Raw genomic sequence first — 22,347 nt, forward strand, 5'->3', positions numbered from 1 at the left:
AGCTTTACGGTACTAAAACTTTACATACAAGACAAGAAACAAAAATAACCAAATTTATTCATAATAAAAAATACAAATATACCTCAAACATTAATAGTTATATTAATCGTACAGTTAGTATTTTCTGTAACTTTAACTGGAGGAATGTTTTCAGTTTTAACACTTTTAATCTCAGTTAGATTAATTGCTGAGGAAGTAGATCCAAAGTTTTCATTTGAGTTCTGTTGTGGTTGCAAAACTTGCACAAAGTTTTCCTCACCTTGGATCATGCGAGCAATTTTTGTTTTGCCTTCCATCGATTCTTCAATGTATTTTTCCGCCACTGTTGAGCTTTTCCAACCACCGTGTCTCTTCAATACACTTAAATCAACTCCAGCATTTGCCAAAAGCGTAGCTGCGGTACGTCGAAAACTGTGGCCTGTGTATGCTTTTGGGTTTTCTAATTCAAGAAATTCGGCTATCTTACTAGGTATTGCTCCAATAGTATGAATTCCTACTCTTTGAGAAATGCACCTGCCATTTCTACAGCCCACAAGTAGCGTCTTATGAGGTAAATTTTTGGACCTCAATTTAACATATCTTCTGTACAGTTCCAAAAACTTTATTCCTTCGACCTCGTTGATTACTGTAAAAACCCTCTTTTGATGTGTTTTGCTGATAGGAATAGTCACTACGAACTGCGAGCTCGTATCTTGCACATCATCAAGAGATATATTGTACAACTCTTCTCGGCGGCAACCTCCAACTATACCAAGCATTGCAACGACCTAAAACACAACTTAGTTTTATACTAGTAACTACGCTTTTTGTTATTCACCTTTGCCAATAGGTGCTCCTTATCAGAAGCTTCCTTCAAAAAACGATTTACGTCGTCTCTAGTGAGTGTCTTCCCTTTTTTACGTTCATATCCAACTGACATCTTCTTTAAAAATGCCGTAACTTTTGAAAAACGTGAAATGTCGACATTTTCATGTACCAGCAGCATTGATTTCACCATTGAATGTTTTGACCACAGTGAAGAACGACTAATTTTTTTAGACTAGAAAATTATTTCAGACAGTGAAGGTTTATTATTAAAATAAATATAACTTCTTACCAAATCTAACATATAAGCCAACATAACTTCCTCATTGATTGACTTAACGTCATTTATTTGCTTCCATTGATTAAATAATTCCAATTCCTTCTTATATCGATCGATCGACTTTGCCGGAATTAATTTTTCAGTAGCTTCGACCCATTTTTTAATAATATTCTCTGGAATTTCATCTTGTGACATTTTTATAAAAATATCAACATAAATGAAACAATTTATATGCTATCGAAATTATAAGTCAGTGACTTGATAATTGTTTTTTTTTTTTAATTTTGAATAATCCATATCTAAATTAAAGAGTTTAAAAATCGACTAAGTATGAAATAAAATACATAACGACATACGTCCGGTAACTCTTTCCACAGTACTCGGCTCCTTCGTCGCCTCGTCCTGAAACATCTCACTCGTACTGTAAAATGTGTGTTACCGGACTTATAACGTTAATTACTATTACGCTATTATAATCTGAAATGACAGCCAAAGTTTCTATATAACAATTTAATTACTTTTAACATTAGAAAATCATGTCTTTTTACCATCGGTCGTTTACATTAAATATCGTGGTGCAGGTGTTATTTCCACTAATATTGACATTTCCAGGCAATGTTGTTATCAATTAAGTCATCCACGTCGCTTTCTCCAATTGCTGTTGATTTCCATCCCCCGACACGCTTCGAAGTTAAAATATCACCATACGCTTCAAGAACCATCGTTGTTCCACTTTGCCGAAATGAGTGACCTGTATACACTGCAAGCTCTTGTAATCCTAGTTATGCAGCAATTTTCTTAGGTACTTTGCCAACACTATGTTGACCTGCATTTAGGGCGATGTTTTTTCCATTCCGGTACGTCAAGAATAACCGCAGGTCCTTACATTTGTGAGGCCGTAGAATCGCAATTTTCAATAAATAACGGAAGTTTTAAAACTACAGCCATCAACCATTATTGTCAACCTCCTAGTTGTTAAAGTTTTGGTTTCGCGTAAGGTGACAACGATATATTTGTCCAAATCTTCCACGTCGTTTAAAGTGAGGGATAGAAGCTCATCACACCGACAACAACCAAATATACCAAAAATGGTGATAACTGATAACTTTGGCAAGTAACCATTTCTCGTTAGGGACTTCAAGTATAAATTTTTCCACTTGCTTCTTCGTCAGAGTTTTAGCATTCTTGGAAACATAGTGTTCATTTCGTTTTTTTAAAAACCGCATGCTTTGTAATATTCCAAACGTTTTAAGGTTTTCACAAGCATGATAAATTGTTAATCAAAATGTATATTCGTTTTTCCCCACCGGTTCACCCCATTCCCAACGATTTGAGAATATACGGTATGTCCCCGGATTGAGTTCACAAGAGGAAAAAAATTGGTCTAAAGAGTTTAGACAGTACTTCCCTCGCTGTCGGAAACTTGACGACTGCATGCCTATTGTGTTTTTTTTCTCATTACATTTTTGTAGTGGGAATTTAAAAAAAAATGCGATGACGTCATCAACATTTTTGCAAGGACACGTATATCAGTTGGGATAGATGTAGTGTAATACTAAGAATAAAATTATTATATTCTCAAATTTTCGGGAAAATGAATTGGGTCGTTTTGAATATTGATTTGTAATAATCAATAAAATAACGAAACAATTTACTCACGTATACGTATCAGAGGCAACTGAAAATCGTGCATGTATAAACATTCTTAATTTAAGATGACAGGCGTAACAGCATACGTGAGAGTCAAACAGAGAAACTGTAAACAAAACGACCATCGGTTTTATTGCTTCGACTTCCGCTTATTATATAAAACATTGGGTTTTATTTTAATTCTTGACGGTGAAATTCACAATTGGTTGATTATAAACATGTCTATTTCAAATTCGCGGAACCAAGTGAGCGCATAAAACAAATGCAGGTCTGTAATGTTAAAGTCGATGTAAATAAGCGTGCTACCCTTATGTTTCAACCGAGTTTTTCCTTTAACAAATTTTGTGTCTACCAAATTGGGTTGGTTGGGGTGTAATACTAATAATAAGTGTTGCCTTTAATTTAATCAATAAAATAAATTGACTTCATTAATTTTTTTGAACCACCTCTTAAGAAAATCTAAAAAATATGAATGGAATGATAAATCACAAGTACAAACTCATCATATTTTTTGCATTTTAGATAGGATTTATTCAGCAAAATTTAAGGATGACGTCATCAATTTTTTTAGGAGGGATGAACAAATACATTTTGAACAAAAGTTTACCATGCTTATAATAACTTTAAAATATTCCCAAGATTTCAAAGCATTCGGTTTTGTAATTCCTGATTAAATCGATAAAATAAATTCAAGCCTTCATTAATTTTTTTGAGTCACCCTGCATATGCAAATCCAAAAATATGAATGGAATGATAAATCACAAATACAGACTCATCATATTTTGTACATTTTAGATACGATTTATTCGGCAAACTTTTGAGCTGATGTCATCAGTTTTTTGTAGAAGATAACCAAATATATTTTGACTAAAAATTTATTATGCTCTTTATGACCTTAAAACATCTGCAAGATTTCAGAGCATTCGGTTTTGTAGTTCCTGATTAAATCAATAAAATATATTTACGCATTCATTAATTTTTTTGAGTCACCCTGTATATGCAAATCCAAAAAATATGAATGGAGTGATAGATCACAAGTACAGACTCATCATATTTTGTACATTTTAGATATGATTTATTCCACAAACTTTTGAGCTGACGTCATCAAGTTTTTGGAGGGGATAAGCAAATATTTTTTGACTAAAGATTTATGATGCTCTTTATAGCCTTAAAACATCTGTAACGTTTCAAAGCATTCTGGTTAGCAGATTAAAAATTAAATTTCAAAATGTTGTTTTATAATTTTGATTTTTTTTCCAAAAATCTGGACGTTTCGGGTGAAAAGTCGATTCAGAGTTGTAAACTACATGTGTAGGACTATGTTATTTTATACAATTGAAAACCCATTTACTATGTACAATTTTGAAGTGACGTCATCGCATTAGTGGTGGGGATGACTAGACAAATTTTGGTTAGCGTTTTACCATCTACATGATATTCTTAATATAAGTACAAAATTTCACAACAATCGGTCGAGTACTTTCGGAGATTATCTGTCTAATAAAAATCCGGGACAACAGACGGACAGACGGACAGACGGACAGACGGACGGACAGACGGACAGACAGACGGAAATGGGAGACCTATTTCTTCGTCTTCTAGGGGTCATGAAAGATCGAGAAAATGTAAAAGTAGAGAGTCGGCCGACGGACTCGATTACAATACTTCCTTTGCTTACGCTCGGGAAGTAAAAAACTGTATTTTCTATTTTACAAAAAAATGGCATAGGGATAACATTTTTTGCTTAATTCAAAACGAATAAATCTGCAATTAAAATTTTGATATTATCAGGCTATGTCCTTAAAATCGGAAAAAACTAAAATTAACGAAGAACTTAGAAATATGAAAAAATTAATTTTAAGAGTACAGACCAGGAATATTGAAGTTTTAATTGAAACATACGCATAGTTTGGTTTTTTAATTGTGCTTTAACAGTCGATACACATCAGTATTTTAAGTTATAGAAATGAAAAAAAATAAAATTCCCAAATTAAATTTTACAATTTTACAAAAAAACTGCATTTGTTCACCTGTATTTCAGGGGCGAGGTACGTTTTGTCTAAAAATTTTTAGACCAATTTTCTCAGACCAAAAACGATCTATTTAATTTTATTATTATATTTTCATATATTAGAACCCAAACGTTAAGTCAATATTTTTGCAAAGAGTAAAGTATTGTGCAAAAAATTTTATCTTAACATTAAACCAATTTTCAAGGTTTAGTAAACTGTTGTTTTTTCGGTTGAAAAAATATTGTTATAATTGGTTGAAAAAATTGACGTATTAGTAAATTCATATTTAACGCTCATTGCACAATGTTTCTTCAACAGTCTACATTGTTATCGTTTATTACACTTCAATTAGTATTTTATTAGATTTGTTATATGTATTACGTCAGTTATTGTTTAACTAATTCAGTATTAGTTTTATCACGCGTTGAGAGATATCTGATAAATAAAATGTATCTTTTTTTGTAGTAAGTGTACTGATGGGAATCTAAATTCATCATAGAATTGTGTTTCTACAGATAAACGTGTGTTAAGAATTTTTTTGGTATCTACTTTGATAAATCAGAAACATGTTTTTCAAGTGTTTTCGAAGGTAAGTGTAAGTCGCTATTTAGTTAAATGTTAAAACCCATACCTCGGTACATTTAGGACTGTGTCTGATAATTTTTTTGCTAAATCTTTACGCTTTCGAGCCGTTGTAAGATACTTACCGAGACAAGTGCGCCTGTTTTGCATTTATTGGATAATTTTTTTGTAAGAAACGTATCTAAATCTTTACGCTTTCGAGCCGTTGTAAGATACTTACCGAGACAAGTGCGCCTGTTTTGCATTTATTGGATAATTTTTTTGTAAGAAACGTATCGATATTTTTGTTGACTTTTATGGTTCATCGGGGTGTGAAAGACTGTGGAAGCTAAATACTGAACCGCAGTCATTTTCACGTATTTCTTATATGATTTTAGGGTATTTACTACATACATTACATCGGAACTTGCAGTGTATTAGTTTTATTCCTTTAATAAGTAATGAAAATTAATGAGAATATTTTATTTTACATCGGTATGTATCATAGACATTTGTAATTTTTGTTATATTATAATTTGTAATACAGGTAGAACATCTTAAAGACACCAAACTTTGCATAAAACACCATGTGCGTTAATCGAAGAAGTCTGTTATCAACTGCTTTACTTATGCTTAGTTTCCCAGGCATAAACTGCGACAGAATCCATTCCTAACAAATGTCAACTTAAATCTTGCTAAAAATGTTTAACTTCGAAACGTTTCCATAAATATCAGGATTATAGGGTTATTTTTAATCACACCAGTCAGCATTTAATCGTTAAGCTGGTATTCAGAATTCACTAAAACTAGTACATCCACCCCAAAGTGGATGAAATTGAAAAAACTCTTTTCAAAGTCACCAAACAGTTTTAGGAGTTTTCTGTGAATAATAAAAAGTCCTCCCTGAAACTACACTACTGTGTAAGAAACTACTCATACCAGTAAGTATAGTACAATGCAAGTGAGATTTACTTTGCAAAATTTGTAAATGATGTTAACAAATTTATTAATGATTATTGCACTCACATGTCACATGATGTCAACTGACCAATCAAACGCGTCAATATTTGTAAATTCAACCAATCAGCATACAATTACGTGATAATTGCACACTGTGCAATTACCACTACCGATAATTATCACTAGCCAGATGTGCCAACTATAAGATAAGCAAGTACCAGTTAATTGCAAAAAAAAACAAGAGGTTACTAACCAAATATTTAATTATGAAACTAAGAATTGTAATTAATTATGGTACAGTTGTAGTAATTTACAGGGGTTTGTGTGCTTGGTGAAGTAGTAACTATATTTTTAGACATTTGTACCAAAGCAGACGGTGCGCAATTTGTGGATTTGTTATTAGACTCTTCCATAGCCGTTGAGTTGGCGCGTAATTTGTCAATCATTTGATAATGATGATCTCCATCGAGCTGAAGGTATGGTTTGATGGAGAAAGTATTGGCATGACCGGTAATCTTTATAAGCTGTTCTTCACCGACTCCCGCTTTTGCAAGTTGCGACACTGCAGTTGACCGTAATGAATGATTACTAATCTTCTTTTTCTTTATGTCGATGCCTATTTCTTCTGCGGCGGTTCTTGTCCATTTCCCCATTTCATTCCTTCCAACGGGTGAATTTTTGAACCATCCTACAGAACTAGGTTCTCTCCATGCAGGATTTGGCGTTAAAAATAAACGATCGGTGGTTATATGTTTACCTCTCTTGCTCAGCATTTTTTTGTAGAGCCTTAAATAATAAAATAATTATTATTTTGTATTTGAAACAGTATTTAATTACCTAACAGGGCAAATTCTAGGATCTGTGGTGTTTGTTGCAAGCCATTTGCTGTCTGTTAATTTATGGCTACCTCCTTGAGCTGTTTTGGAAAAAATACAATTGTATTCTATTCGCCCCGTAGGCAAACCACAATTATCACTTTCTTCCTTAAAATGTTTGATAGTAACGTTAACACCTTCACATCCCCTCCAAGCTAATTCTAATCCAGCCACATAAAAAAACATTTTCTGTAAACCATCTGGCGTGTCTTCGTTATAAATCTTTAGAATCTTGTTGTATTCTTCTAGAGTCAAAATTGAGGAACTAGTTTTGCGTTTTTCCGGTTGTATTTGTAGGTTCCGGCGTTTTGCGTCGCGTGCATTTCTACTACCCTTGAATTCCAGGTCAACAAAAGGATCAAACTTTATACCAAATTTATTGAAATACAGTTCTTGCAACTGCTTTGCCGTTACATTCCACATCGTTTTTATTACTGCTTCTTTGTAGTCATTACCATCGACTTTTTTCATATTGTACCCCCAATCTTTGAGGATGAATGCTAGTTTTTCCGTGGAAGTGTTTCCATCAAAAACATATTTGCGTTCACCGCAAAACTTCTCAAATTGCCTCCAGATTGAATTTCGTGAGTTCTTCGTATTTAGCGGCGTAATGTTTGTAATAGAATCATCAATTTCTTTTGGCGTGTTACGACCAAAACGAAAATTGGACATGGTTTTTTAAACCCACACAAATTTTGCAAAATGGCTGTTCTTATTTACTTGCGTCGCCATAGTATCGCACACCAAACTACTTCGTAAATCATTATAAAATTATTTTTAAAATGTTTGTTCTTGCAATAATCTGTTGAATATATTGCGTGCATCACAATGAAATCGATAATTTTGAACAACAATAATCTCTCATGCTTGTTGCCTAAGAAAAATGCACTCGTGCTAAAGCACTCGTGCGTTTTCAATGCAACAAGCATTCGAGTTATTGTTGCTCAAAATTATCGATAACATTGCGATGCACTTAATATATTATAACTGATAATTTCTAATTATCATTGATATATTCTGTTAATTTGGTAATTTAGCTCATAAGTTAAGAAGTGCGGTTAGTGAACTTCTGTTTTAGGAAAATAGACGGACGCTAGAAGGGAAATGAAAAACCAAATATTAGTTATACCAAAAGAAAAAAAAAACATAAAATTAGACTAACGTCAAAATGGTTACTATAGATCTTCTTCTAGCTATTCCATTAGAAAAAACATACGGCAATATCAATTTTTTAAGAAATAATGAATTCAGTCGGCTTATCTTCTTTTCTCATTTTTTTTTTTGTAAATTAAATACTCCTTTTCGAAACAATTGCAGAGAATCTAGACACACAATTGTGGATCGAATAAAACTATGAATCTCGTGTTGAATGCGATGCAAACAACTCTTTTTTTATATTCAAAATAATTATTTATACTGTATGTACATAATATGTTTTTTTGAAAACAAAGTGACATATTTTATTCATGCTCTTCTAGCGACATCAAACATCATATTCGTAATATCCTAAAAAAGAGAAAGTAACCATATCTTTAGTATACCCCCTAATAAAAGAATACTTTTACTACATTACAATAACCTACGTTGACAGCCCGTCCACAAAAACTTCAAAATTTAAGGTACAAGATAAAAAAAGCAAATAATCCTTTGAACAAATATATAAATAGTAATAAAGACAAAACTCAGGAGTCTACACGTTATTTTGTGGCGACTATCACCTGGTATAGTTGGACAAACGGGTAAAAAATTCGAAGAACGAATTCAAAAATATAGGAAGTGCTTGAACACCAAAAAGACAAATTTGACATATGTCAACTATGTAATTAAGGAAGAGCACACATTCAATGATACATTCAAAATCTAGACAAGGGACCGAAACTCAACGCCGTAGAATACTTCAAAATAAATCGCTACATTAAACAAAAAGTGTTGCTAAATGAACAGACGGATATAAATAAATCTCCTTTACTAAATTTACAATTGTAAAAACCCCATCCCCATCAACCCCAAGTACATATAACGCATGTTATTACTATTCAAAATTCAATTTCTACCTGAAGATAACCTCAAATTCGCCATGTTTGTCATTTTGACGTAGACTAGAATCTGGATGATGACGTACGTCAAAATTTATTTTTTAAAAGTGTCAATCATTATTATAATAAAGCATAGACTACATCGTGTTTTTTTTAAATCACAGTAAAATACTGCCCAAGATTTTCTGGCCGAAACTGTAGTATCACACAATAAAATACCTTAAATTCAGAACTATTTTTTCTTAATATAAAAGTGAGTTATTTCAGTTATTTATACGCTACGCCTTGTATGTTTAATGTTCCCGTTTTTTCTTTTCTTCGTTTTGAGTTTATTTCTCTTTCACTTTTCTTGTGAATTCTTTCACGCGTTACAAGCAATTTTAACTTCTGCAAATTGGTTGCGAATGAAAATTACATTATTCTGTCTAAAACGTAGATAAAGTTATGCTTAGTACCTAGTTGATATCGTGACTAGACAAGAGAGTTATAAAATTTAATAATTTTTTATAACCAGCACTTAAACTTTTGTTTGATATGTAACAGTAAAGTTTGCATTTTTTATCAAAGATACTTACTGATAAGCAATACTAATTGTACATTTACGAAAAGAATTTAATACTCTTTAGAGGGTTTTTTAATGGTACTCGTAGTCCCTTATTTTGTACCTAAATCATTTTATTCAGTGTTGTAGGGTTTTATTTATAAGTTTACTAGCTGACCCGGCGAACTTCGTACCACCTTAGAACAAAAATTGCGACTTCATCTATTGAAGTGTTGAATTGTCGTTCGTGTGTTCCAGCGGGTCGTTTATCTGCTCTGATCTCGACTTTATAGTCATCACTTGGCATACGATCCAACGCAGTTTTGAACAACCGAATCAATGCATGATCTTCATGAAGTATTTTCTGCAAATCATCATCTTGAATAATTTCTTTTTTCATTGCGTTATTGATCGTTTGACGGCGATCAAGTTGCTCCTACATATTGCCCATGAAGTAAATTTGTAAGAATTTATGCTGTGAGTCTTCAACAATGATCCAATTATATGGTGAATTTGTCCTTAGATTTGTAAAGTCGAAACCGAAGTGGTCATTGATGATCTGACCTGTGATCACCAAAAATAAAGATTATTCTCTTATTACCTTAGGGTAATTCGAGGGGACGCGGCCATGGTTTACTTTTTTGACGATTTCTATGTTACTATGAAAGCAAATGACTTCAAATTTGAAGGAGAATGTTTTGCTACACCATAAATTTCATATATCAGTCAATAAATGCTAAAGACCTTCACAGTGCATTTTTGAGAATGTTTGTTGTTTTATCGACAGATGGCCATCTCTCCTTGAGGGGTGAGGTGAGAAGGCCATACTGTGTAGGAAGTGATGGCCATAGCATTTTTTACAGACATTACTTATAAAAAAAATAATGTTTATAAAACATTTATTAAAAAACACAAAAACAAAGAACATTCGTCATAAAAGCTTCAAATAAAATAAACAAATTTAACAAAAAAAAAGGTGGGTACAAATCCAAGCAACTAGTAAAAATGTTAAAAAGAACGTTCAGATTATACGTTTAAACAAAAATCGCATCTATATGTAATTTTTTGGTGTATTTTTTCCACTGCATAATTTGTACACCCAAGTTCCGTATGAAATGCAGCGATACCAGAGTTCCGATTTCCCTTGTTATCCACAAATTATACATGTTTCATAATCAGATTCATCATTAGTACACTCAAATAAAGAATCTGAAGAATCCTTTCTCTTCTTTCGGAGCGAGGAAGATGGTGTTGTTTTGTAAGATTTCTTGCCACCAAGTGGACGCTGTGATTTCATCGTACCACTGGTTTTTTGACTCGTATTTTGGTTCTTTATCTGATTAATTCTACATTTTTGTTCCACAGCCAGCATATCGATATCTGAGAAGCTTTCCACTGCTTCATGGCAGGTGTATTTCTCTTGTACTTCTGCGAGAGAGTGCGAGGGACCAGCTTGCGGTTCATCAATGGTTTGCTGATTAGAGTAATAGTCTTGCTTTTGAGAATTTGCTATAACTTCGTGTTTTTTCTAAATATTACTCTCGTGTATTTCAAATGTATACTCCGGTATTGCTCCTGGATTAAGTATAGGGAAACAAGCCGGTGGCTCTAAAACCAGAAATAGCGTTTGCAGAGAATGATCGTGCAAGTGATACATTTTCCGATTTACGAATTCGAATCTCAGGATGCCGACACAGAAATAGTTGAAGCGAAGGATACCCAGCTTTTTCAGTAACTTTGTTAAATCGATTTGGGATTTTGCATTGCTCAGCAAATTTAAAAGCAATGTGACGAATGTCGTCTCTTGTTAGCGGAAATACCATTTTCTGCATTTTTTTAATATGGTTACAATTTTTTTTTTTCATTTGCATCCCCAAAAAGACCACTAGGTCCCAATCTACCTTTACTTGTATTATTTGTTTTTAAACATCGTTCTAATGTTTTTCGCGGAATGTCATGTTCAATAGAGGCACGTCGTACAGACATTCGACCTTTATTTACGGCCTCCATTGCTTGTATTAAACCTTCTTGGGACCATAATCCACGTTTACGTAATGCCTTTCGTTTATATATGTTCGGCATCTGAAAAATCAATCATAACTATAGGATAAATAGCTATGGCGAACTATCCTCAAAAAATGTTAGCCAACTCTCCTTTCTGTAGAGGAGAGATGACCATATCTCCACGGGCGACACATCCACATTTCATGTCGGTTTGAGGTTATATTAATCGTGAGACATTATTTGAACACTAAGGGAACAAAATAGAGCAATCAAGAATGTTATATACGATATTATTGTACCAGAAAGTGGATGCTTAAAAACTTTTGGTTGTCATATCTACGTAACACCTGTAAAACTTACCTTCAGAACTTTTGGCGCCAGAAACTATGCACGAACAGAAGCATAACCAACACAAATAACTCTGTTTACGCCAGTAGTATCGATATCTAGTAGTGTGTTGCTTGTATATAGGCGTTGGCCATCTTTACTCTATGGCCATATCACCTCGAATTACCCAAAATGTCGGATTGAATCCGCGTTCTTCGATAACATTTACTCCAAATGAAGTCATTTGGAAACATATGGTACATTGTGCCTTTAAGCATTCGAAAGAAAATGTCGTGATTCTTGAGGTTCGCCATGACGCAATGAATGCAATGGCTCAGGTGGCGGAGGCAACATTTAACCTTTCCACTGAGACAGCACAATCCAGGCGTTTCTCCAGCGAACTTAAATGCACCCCAATGGACACACACAACCTTTTTCTTCTTCTTCTTCAATTCGAACGAAAGGGTGTCAGCAAATTAACACTTGAAGCATTTCTTTTTACAGCTCGACGTTGTTGATCACTGTGTTCTGCTCGACGATTTACCCTTGCCAACCAAGGCGTTTCAAGTATGGCCTCTCTGTGTTCTTATTTTTGTGAAGCACGAAGACGGGCTATACTAACACAGTGCTCCTCTCTTGCGATTTATTCTTCATCTGCAGTGGTTTGATTCGCAATATTCCGGAGGCTAAGTGCACTAAAGCTTCATTGTGAAAAACTCGATATTCTCGCTCGCGGCATTGAAAATAACACTGTGGCGGATATTGCTGACTTTGTTTCTATTATTATGCGACACAAAATCACAAATGTCATAACCTGAATTATCTTTGCGCGCAGCATGACAACTGTCATCACCTAACAAACCAAACGTCGTCAATTTGTTTAATCCACGGCATCCTTGATAGAAAGATAGACTTTCAGGATGGCCAACTCTATTAATGAATATGGCCATCCCAATTCATATTTTTTTGGCCAATGTTCTAGCTTGTCTTGACCGTTCGTCAGGTGCCGACATCTATGTACCGCATGTATGTACCATAAATGTTGAAATTTCAAATGGACGCAGTCGTTATACATATGTTTTTGGACTTTGAATCTGCTTGTTCTTTTAATAATAATGGGCAGAAAATGTGCAATTTGTGGAAATTCCGCTAAACCGTTATTTCAGTTCCCCAAAATGCCGCAAGCCGAACAAAATGGTATGAAATTGTTGATAAATTCATTGGTAATAACTTAATAATTAAAAAAAATGTTCCGGCATCATAAAACATTTACTGATATTTCTAAAATTATAGATCACTGGTCTATCGGTGAACGCCATTTCAAGAAAGGCATTAAATCTTTAGATAGCAGTATCGCTCCATATGTTCACGTTTCTGATGAAACACTTAAGTGGCTAAACGAAATTTTTCCAAATTATATAGATGAAATTCAGACCATCAGTTCTGCTAGCGCCGGTTTTCGTAGTTTCACTCAAGAGACTGCACATGCTTTAAAATTTATTGCCAGAAGTACATATTTGTGTGTTAAGTTTTTGTTAAAACAAGCAGGTTTTTACTATGTCCTTACGCGTTCCTTTAGCTCCGATGCGGTGGAAGCAACGTTTTCACACGTGAGATTAAAAGGAGGCTCCAATTATGCACACCTGTAGAATATGCAATGCATCCTCTGCGGAATTGTTAAATGTGCCAAATCATTTAATGTTTCCAACATAGACTTTGTCAGTACTGCAAAATTCTCGGTTTTGGATCAAGACAAAGAAAATTTTGATATGCTGTGATAATCCAAACTTTCCGCCTTTAAATTGACCCTGAAAAAGTTTGAAAGGCCGGCGAAAAATTCAAAAATTCAAAATTTGGCCTTGGCTGTGATCGTCTAACAAAAAGGAAACCTACGTTGTGTGTGTTTTTTTTTACATGGCGGGAAGACGTTCTTTCATACAAGTGAACATACACTAAGTGTGATTCGAGAACGCAAGAAAGAATAGACAAAATTTTTTTGGAGGGGCTAACATGGCATTCCTCTCAGGAGGAAAGAAGCTCCGAGGATTCACTCCTCAGTCCCAAACCCCCCTATCGTATATTCACGGACATATTACATTTCAAACACCTTAGAAATATGAAAGAAAAGACACTCACGAATTGATAGACATACACATATGAAAAACGAACAAACACAAAATCCTATACAGCTGTTTGGAATCAACGCAAATATTTGAATATCACAAATTTAATAAACACAAAGCAAAATCTGGTGCTGTTTTTGGTGATTTAGAGAAGAGTGCAGTTCGACCCTCCGACCACCGTAAGTACCTTTTTCGGCCGTCTGCCCGTCTTAGTACCGGTTTTCGAATCGCCGCCCCCGAACGAGAAACCGTGTCACCGTCACCGGTTTTTTTTTGTCACCGTCACAAGTCGTAACCGTCGTTACCGTCACCGCGCTCCCCTCCCGGGTCGCCGTGCCGTCTTCGCGCGATTTCCAGATCTCAAGGTCGCCGCCCCCAGAGCCAGGAAGAGCCCGTCCTGAGGGAAGTCGCCGCCCAGGAGGAACGACCGTGCCGGACAGTTAATTTAATTTTGTTTGTTAAACCGTTTTGTTAGATATTTAAGTTGTTTAGGCCGTAGTTTTACTATCTTAGACCGTGTAGCTGGTGGCAGGGAATAAACCCTATTTTGTTATAAAATATCCTCGCCGTTTTATTTCTTATTCTTTTGTTTTCGGGGAGGCTCACCACCTGAATTTCGTGTCTCCGGCTTTAGAGCACCCCGGCGCTCCCTCTCCCGGAGAGGGAGCTGGCGCCCGAGCGACCGCCGCTCCTGACAGAAGGCGCCACCCCCGGCGGCGTGAAGGTAGCCGCATAAGCTTGGTCGACCAGACGTGTTTCTGACATCAGCGATACTAGTCGACCCAAAGCTTGGCACCCAAGTACGCCGCCACCCAATACGTTATCGGCGAGATTCCGGACCGTCCCATCCGGAATTTTAAACAACAAATAATTCTTATGTGTGATTAAAATTAGGCACCAAATAATTTATACAATGGAAACATTCATCAACAAAATATTTGCAAAACAAAACTAGTAAAGATTTATAAAATAAAAGATGTGGTAGGTGTGAAATATGCTTGCGCAAATAAAAATATTAGGAGTATGTGAGATTAAAACTGCAGAGCATGAAATTTACGTTTAATGAAAATTATACAACAAAGAAAATTACTGAAGTTAAAACTGTGAGATTCAGAAATATTATATGAGGTGGAAAATTGCAAAGTTAACAAAATTTACATGAGATTAATATTTGCCATACTTTATCAACGATTCAAACAAAGAGTTTACATTATGTCAAATTATATCATGATCTAAGTGATTGGTTACTTCAAAAAAACAATTGACTTTGAGAGTTTAGCGTACCGCGAACTGGTTACCCCAACAAAACACAAAATAAACAGACACAAAAATATTCAATCATCGTTGCGAGGAAAAAGCGTCTCGGTGATGTAAATTCTTTTTTTCACTAGCAGCCAGGATGCATGCAAATGTCGACTCATTTAGTGGTAGCAAATTCAACTTTTGCTACCACGGGTTCAAAAAGTAAAATTGAGGTTATGTACGCAATGTTTGATGTGATTATTTCTTAAAAAATGAACAAATGTGTGCTACAAACATTACTTGAGTATACGCATGGTAGTTGGTAGACGGTAGAAGATAAAATGATTAAACTCAGCGACAAGTATAAACGGTTTTCTTTGTGTTGAAGATTTAGATTAAGTTTGATTAGAAATCAAAACAAAATCATGTTGCGTCAAAAAATTGAACGTTTATTTTTTCAATTTATTGTCTTATGGTTTCTACTAGTGAAAAAAATAGTATATTAACCACGGTTGCAAAGCCACTTCTAGACCTCACGCTTCAGAACCCTCGACGCTGCGCGTCTCGGGTTCTAATTTGCGCTCGGTCTAGAATGCTTGGCTCTGCAACCTTGGCTAATAATATACTATTATTCAATTTTGACATGTAAACAAACGTTTATTTTGCCGTCAGTAGGCCACTAAAGCTTTGGTTTATCCGGTAGCACCATAAAATTTTTAAACCGCTAGCGAAATAAAATTTTTATTTTGCTGTTTTAAAACCATGGTTACCATTTCTGTAATTTCTCCAGTGTCTTGCTGCTCTTTCCATCTAAAGAACTTTTGATACACTTTGTGATCTGGTCTTTTCTGGGAGCAAGTTTTGTCGTTAGAATCTTGCATGATTTTGCAATTTTTCGATAATTTTAGTTTGTTTAAAATAAACAAACACCGTCGCCAGAGTCACATACTACACACACACACCTGATATTGTACACTAAATTCTACGCATATAAAACTTTTATTTGGTCGCTGTCAATTCTGACGTTTCTCGAGTCTGAACTTTGAATCACCAATTTTTTCACAATTTGGGACTTGGGGTTGTCAAAATTGAATAAAAGTTTGTATTACACTCGCGGTTAAAATGAATGTGTAACTCGCGGTCTTAAGGCGCTCGCGGCATACGCCGCTCTCGCCTTAAACTGACCGCTCATTAAACATTCACTTTAACCGCTTGTATAATAAATAACTATTTTCCAAAATTTCTACTAATAAAATGCTGATTTTGTATGTTAAATCTCGCTATTAAAACAACAGTTTAATCGAAAGGATGAATAAAATGTTTATAACAACACTTTATTCACACTGTCATTGACAACAAGAATAAAGTAAAAAATTGGTCTAAAGAGTTTAGACAGTACTCCCCTCGCTGTCGGAAACTTGACGACTGCATGCCTATTGTGTTTTTTTTTCTCATTACATTTTTGTAGTGGGAATTTAAAAAAAAAATGTGATGACGTCATCAACATTTTTGCAAGGACACGTATATCAGTTGGGATAGATGTAGTGTAATACTAAGAATAAAATTATTGTATTCCCAAATTTTCGGGAAAATGAATTGGGTCGTTTTGAATATTGATTTCTTATAATAATCAATAAATTAACGAAACAATTTACTCACGTATACGGCGCCGGTGTGTAATATCTAGAGAGCGGATTTCTGTCGGGCTAGGCAAGGCCAAACTCGGTACGGCTCGTACGGGATGCGAATTCATTGCGGTTGCGGACTGCACTTCGTTTATTTGAGATTAGAATAACGCTGTTTCGTTGCACTCTGCTGTTAATTCCCGTTCTCATTTACTTAGCCGTTTGATTAATAAATCGTTAATTATATTTATGGAATTAGTACCAATTAAATTCCGTGATTATCTATCACCCGCTACTGAGTCCCGGCGATCCAGCGCGTCCCCACCTATAATCGTGACGTAGCCCGACAAAAATCCGCTGTCTAGTAATATAAAAGGCAACTGAAAATCGTTTATGTATAAACATTCTTAATTTAAGATGACAAGCGTAACAGCATACGTGAGAGTCAAACAGAGAAACTGTAAACAAAACGACCATCGGTTTTATTGCTTCGACTTCCGCTTATTATACAGGGTGACTTTGAAATAGAGGTGGAAAAAAAAAACCACGGCTTCATGAAAATGTGTAGAAGAAGTTTTCGTTTTGTTTTATTAATTTTAATGCAGAGGTAAAAACTCCAAAATCCTGACCCCACTCGGCGCCATTGATATGCACAAAATTACCTTACCAACAACCTACAGGTAAAAATTATATGCATAGCAACCTGATTGTTAAAACTTGTTGCTGCAATTATTGCTAATAGTTCATAGAAATAAAACTTCGTAAACAGTTATTTTAGTTGAACTCGAATTTTTAATAAAGGAAAAAAATAAAATAAAAATAAAACAACATTAAAGAAACTGTTCAAAATGTAAACCGTTATTATCGAGACATGCTCTAGCTCGTCGAATCAGCGATTCTTGAACCCTTGATAAAACGGCGGGGTTTTGTCGAATAGTTTGAGCAGCATTTTCTATTCTATCCACTAATTCTTCGACACCGTCGACCGGTGTGGCGTAAACTCGTTGTTTCAAATGGCCCCACAAATAGAAATCGCAAGGATTTAAATCTGGTGACCGGGCAGGCCACAAAACAGGACCACCGCGACCAATCCAACGTTGGTTGTAATTATGGTCAAGCCAATCCCGCACTTCACGAGCATTATGGGGGGGTGCCCCATCATGTAAAAACCACACATTTTGTCTTACGTCTAGGGGAATATCGTCTAAAAGGTCGACCAAAACATTTTCCAAAAAATGTAAGTACCTAACTCCATTTAAACGAGGTGGTAAAACGTGAGGTCCAATTAGACGACCACCTACAAGTCCTGCCCATACGTTGACGTGAAACTTTCGTTGAAATCGGTGTTCCCAAATGACGTGAGGATTTTCATCAGCCCAAACATGGGTATTATGCATGTTAAACACCCCATCTCTTGTAAATCCTGCTTCGTCAGTTGTTAACAAATTATTTACAAAATTTGGTTGTTCTTCAGCTTTGTGTAATAACCACCGACAGAACACTTGCCGACGCGCAGGATCACCAGGTTGTAGCGCTTGCACCTTCTGAACGTGGTACGGGTGTAAACCCTGTTCTTTTAATGTTCGCCACGCTATGAACTGAGAAATACCATGACGTACCGCAAGTCTCCTAGTGCTAATACCCGGTTCAGCTTCAACCGTGTGAAGAATTTGGGGTTCCACGTCTAGGATCCGCCTGGTCCTAACACGTCCCCGATCTTGGGTTTGTGGCTTAAAAGTTCCATGATCCCTCAGATGCTGAACGTTTTTTATAAATGTCCCGGCAGCAGGAGCAAGCCGCTGGGGAAAACGTTCCATGTAAATCCGCCTGGCTTCTTCAGCATTTCCTCGTGCTTCACCATAAATGAGAACCATATCGGTTCGTTCAATATTTGTGTACATTGCCATTTTAAAATGAAAATTAATTCATTTATATCAAACTGACGGTTTGAAATTAAAGGTGGAAAAAACGTAGGTAACTTGATAAACTTCCTTAGCTTACGTTCGGAAAGCATAAATCGTTAGGTTACTATGGAAGTTAAAAAAATTATTATAATCATTGGCGTCCCATGAAAATTGAACTCAATTTGTTTTATTTTTTTCTTGAAATTGAGGCAGCAATTTCAAAAACGAAATCTGCCAATTTTCCTCATTTACAGTAAGCTTTAATGGATTTTTTTTCCGCCCCTATTTCGCAGTCAGCCTGTATAAAACATTGGGTTTTATTTTAATTCTTGACGGTGAAATTCACAATTGGTTGATTATAAACATGTCTATTTCACATTCGCGGAACCAAGTGAGCGCATAAAACAAATGCAGGTCTGTAATGTTAAAGTCGATGTAAATAAGCGTACTGCCCTTATGGATCAACCGAGTTTTTCCTTTAACAAATTTTGTGTCTACCAAATTGGGTTGGTTGGGGTGTAATACTAATAATAAGTGTTGCCTTTAATTTAATCAATAAAATAAATTGACTTCATTAATTTTTTTGAACCACCTCTTAAGAAAATCTAAAAAATATGAATGGAATGATATATCACAAGTACAAACTCATCATATTTTTTGCATTTTAGATAGGATTTATTCAGCAAAATTTAAGGGTGACGTCATCAATTTTTTTAGGAGGGATGAACAAATACATTTTGAACAAAAGTTTACCATGCTTATAATAACTTTAAAATATTCCCAAAATTTCAAAGCATTCGGTTTTGTAATTCCTGATTAAATCGATAAAATAAATTCACGCCTTCATTAATTTTTTTGAGTCACCCTGCATATGCAAATCCAAAAATATGAATGGAATGATAAATCACAAGTACAGACTCATCATATTTTGTACATTTTAGATACGATTTATTGGGCAAACTTTTGAGCTGACGTCATCAGTTGTTTGTAGAAGATAACCAAAAATATTTTGACTAAAAATTTATTATGCTCTTTATAACCTTAAAACATCTGCAAGATTTCAAAGCATTCCGTTTTGTAGCTCCTGATTAAAACAATAAAATATATTTACGCATTCATTAATTTTTTTGAGTCACTCTGCATATGCAAATCCAAAAAATATGAATGGAGTGATAAATGACAAGTACAGACTCATCATATTTTGTACATTTTAGATATGATTTATTCGGCAAACTTTCGAGCTGACGTCATCAAGTTTTTGGAGGGGATAAGCAAATATATTTTGACTAAACATTTATTATGCTCTTTATGACCTTAAAACATCTGCAAGATTTCAGAGCATTCGGTTTTGTAGTTCCTGATTAAATCAATAAAATATATTTACGCATTCATTAATTTTTTTGAGTCACCCTGTATATGCAAATCCAAAAAATATGAATGGAGTGATAAATTACAAGTACAGACTCTTCATATTTCTATAGTTTAGATAGGATTTATTCGGCAAACTTTCGAGCTGACGTCATCAATTTTTTGGAGGGGATAAGCAAATATATTTTGACTAAACATTTATTATGCTCTTTATAACCTTAAAACATCTGCAAGATTTCAAAGCATTCGGTTTTGTAGTTTCTGAGTAAATCAGTAAAATAAATTTACGCATTCATTAATTTTTTTGAGTCACCCTGTATATGCAAATCCAAAAAATATGAATGGAGTGATAGATCACAAGTACAGACTCATCATATTTTGTACATTTTAGATATGATTTATTCCACAAACTTTTGAGCTGACGTCATCAAGTTTTTGGAGGGGATAAGCAAATATTTTTTGACTAAAGATTTATGATGCTCTTTATAGCCTTAAAACATCTGCAACATTTCAAAGCATTCTGGTTAGCAGATTAAAAATTAAATTTCAAAATGTTGTTTTATAATTTTGATTTTTTTTCCAAAAATCTGGACGTTTCGGGTGAAAAGTCGAAGAGTTGTAAACTACATGTGTAGGTCTATGTTATTTTATACAATTGAAAACCCATTTACTATGTACAATTTTGAAGTGACGTCATCGCATTAGTGGTGGGGATGATTAGACAAATTTTGGTTAGCGTTTTACCATCTACATGATATTCTTAATATAAGTACAAAATTTCACAACAATCGGTCGAGTACTTTCGGAGATTATCTGTCTAATAAAAATCCGGGACGGCAGACGGACAGACGGACAGACGGACGGACAGACGGACAGACGGACAGACAGACGGAAATAGGAGACCTATTTCTTCATCTTCTAGGGGTCATGAAAGATCGAGAAAACGTAAAAGTAGAGAGTCGGCCGACGGACTCGATTACAATACTTCCTTTGCTTACGCTCGGGAAGTAAAAAACTAAAAATTCGTACTACCACTGCAATTTTCGTTGCTATGGATGTGTAAACATTCAACTAAAATTTGCAACGCTTGATGGTCCATCTACTGTAAAACAATCCAAATGAAAGGCCAGGAACATCGTTTGAATTTGAAACTGCCATAAATGAACTATGTATTAGCAATCTTTTGTGAAGAATTTAGAAGTGTTATAATGTAACACGTACATCTTACAGATGTACTTTATGACTCTGAATTGAGATTTTGAAAATTCGCATTTTCCGCCTGGAAAAACCGCAAGAATTTGCTACGCATGTTGAGGGAACTGGGGCATCGTCGCCGTTACGATTAATTTTCGTTAAGCAAAGGCTTCCTCCTTTTTTTAACTACCAAACCAACTAAACTTAACGTAGCTAACGCACCACGTGGTTTCACTCACATCAAACAAATCAAAAAGTGACGTGTCCCGACCCTCTACGAACCAAACCATCTTCTTTATACCAACCCTCTCACTACCAACCCTCTAACTGAAAGTAGAGCTACCAACTACCAGAAAAGAACTAAACGTGCACATGGTTGCCTATGTTTAAAACGATTTGCTTGATTGATTTTTTTTTCAAATTCTAATTATTCAAATGCGATTTCGCACCGCTGTTTTTTTTTCAGCGCGAAATTTTTAATTCAAATTTGATCACCACACAAGATTTTATTATTTGAATTAGAAACTGCAAAATCCAATCCTTTAAGATTTTGCAATTGTTTTAAGGTTATCGCTAATGGAAATTGAACCTTTTATCGCATCGAAAAACTTGATGACGGCATTTTAAAATTTTGCTGGATAAAACTTATCTAAAATGTGCAAAAATATTATATTGATGTATCTATATTCTCGTTTATTATTAAATTAATTTTTTAAAACACAGAGTGACTCAAACATTCAGGAATGGAACAGTCTATTTTTTGACTAAATTAAAAACGGCCTAACGCATTCTCCCAAAATTTCTGTAGTACAGTGCTGTTATTAGTAGTAGTACGCTGTAC

At 34.9% G+C, this 22,347-nt stretch overlaps 3 protein-coding genes across 4 annotated transcripts in view; 1 reads left to right on the forward strand and 2 right to left on the reverse strand.

Moving 5' to 3' along the window:
- Positions 1–22,347, forward strand: part of LOC135143356 (ATP-dependent translocase ABCB1-like) — a 38,770-nt gene that overhangs the window by 3,315 nt on the left and 13,108 nt on the right. The window contains exon 1 of one of the 2 annotated variants that reach the window (XM_064075214.1): positions 5,175–5,335. The exons of the other annotated variant lie outside the window; for it this stretch is intronic. Coding sequence (XP_063931284.1) covers positions 5,313–5,335 — 23 coding nt within the window. The 5' untranslated portion in view covers positions 5,175–5,312. Of the gene's footprint in view, positions 1–5,174; positions 5,336–22,347 lie in introns of those variants that run through there. 2 annotated transcript variants of the gene reach the window in all.
- Positions 84–1,495, reverse strand: LOC135143414 (uncharacterized). The gene is made up of 4 exons (XM_064075280.1): positions 1,441–1,495; positions 1,097–1,257; positions 818–1,039; positions 84–767 (listed from the first exon to the last, which is right to left on the reverse strand). Exons 1-4 carry the CDS (start codon positions 1,493–1,495, stop codon positions 84–86), a joined length of 1,122 nt encoding a protein of 373 aa, XP_063931350.1.
- On the reverse strand, positions 6,513–7,745 carry LOC135143351 (uncharacterized). The gene is made up of 2 exons (XM_064075208.1): positions 7,105–7,745; positions 6,513–7,053 (listed from the first exon to the last, which is right to left on the reverse strand). Exons 1-2 carry the CDS (start codon positions 7,611–7,613, stop codon positions 6,540–6,542), a joined length of 1,023 nt encoding a protein of 340 aa, XP_063931278.1. The 5' UTR covers positions 7,614–7,745; the 3' UTR covers positions 6,513–6,539.

Source organism: Zophobas morio, unplaced genomic scaffold (assembly GCF_036711695.1).
Source record: "Zophobas morio isolate AGI-343-1 ecotype UQ-CSIRO unplaced genomic scaffold, CSIRO_AGI_Zmor_V1 ptg000058l, whole genome shotgun sequence".
NCBI classification, from domain to species: Eukaryota; Metazoa; Arthropoda; class Insecta; order Coleoptera; family Tenebrionidae; genus Zophobas; species Zophobas morio.

Coding starts and splice junctions, on each gene's coding strand:
- LOC135143351 (XM_064075208.1), bottom strand. CDS start 7,613: ATGAAAAAAGTCGATGGTAATGACTACAAAGAAGCAGTAATAAAAACG. Junction 7,054..7,104: donor CCTAGAATTTGCCCTGTTAG/GTAATTAAATAC, acceptor TTATTATTTAAG/GCTCTACAAAAAAATGCTGA.
- LOC135143414 (XM_064075280.1), bottom strand. CDS start 1,495: ATGTTTCAGGACGAGGCGACGAAGGAGCCGAGTACTGTGGAAAGAGTT. Junction 1,258..1,440: donor TGTGGAAAGAGTTACCGGAC/GTATGTCGTTAT, acceptor ATGAAATTCCAG/AGAATATTATTAAAAAATGG. Junction 768..817: donor AGGAGCACCTATTGGCAAAG/GTGAATAACAAA, acceptor GTTGTGTTTTAG/GTCGTTGCAATGCTTGGTAT.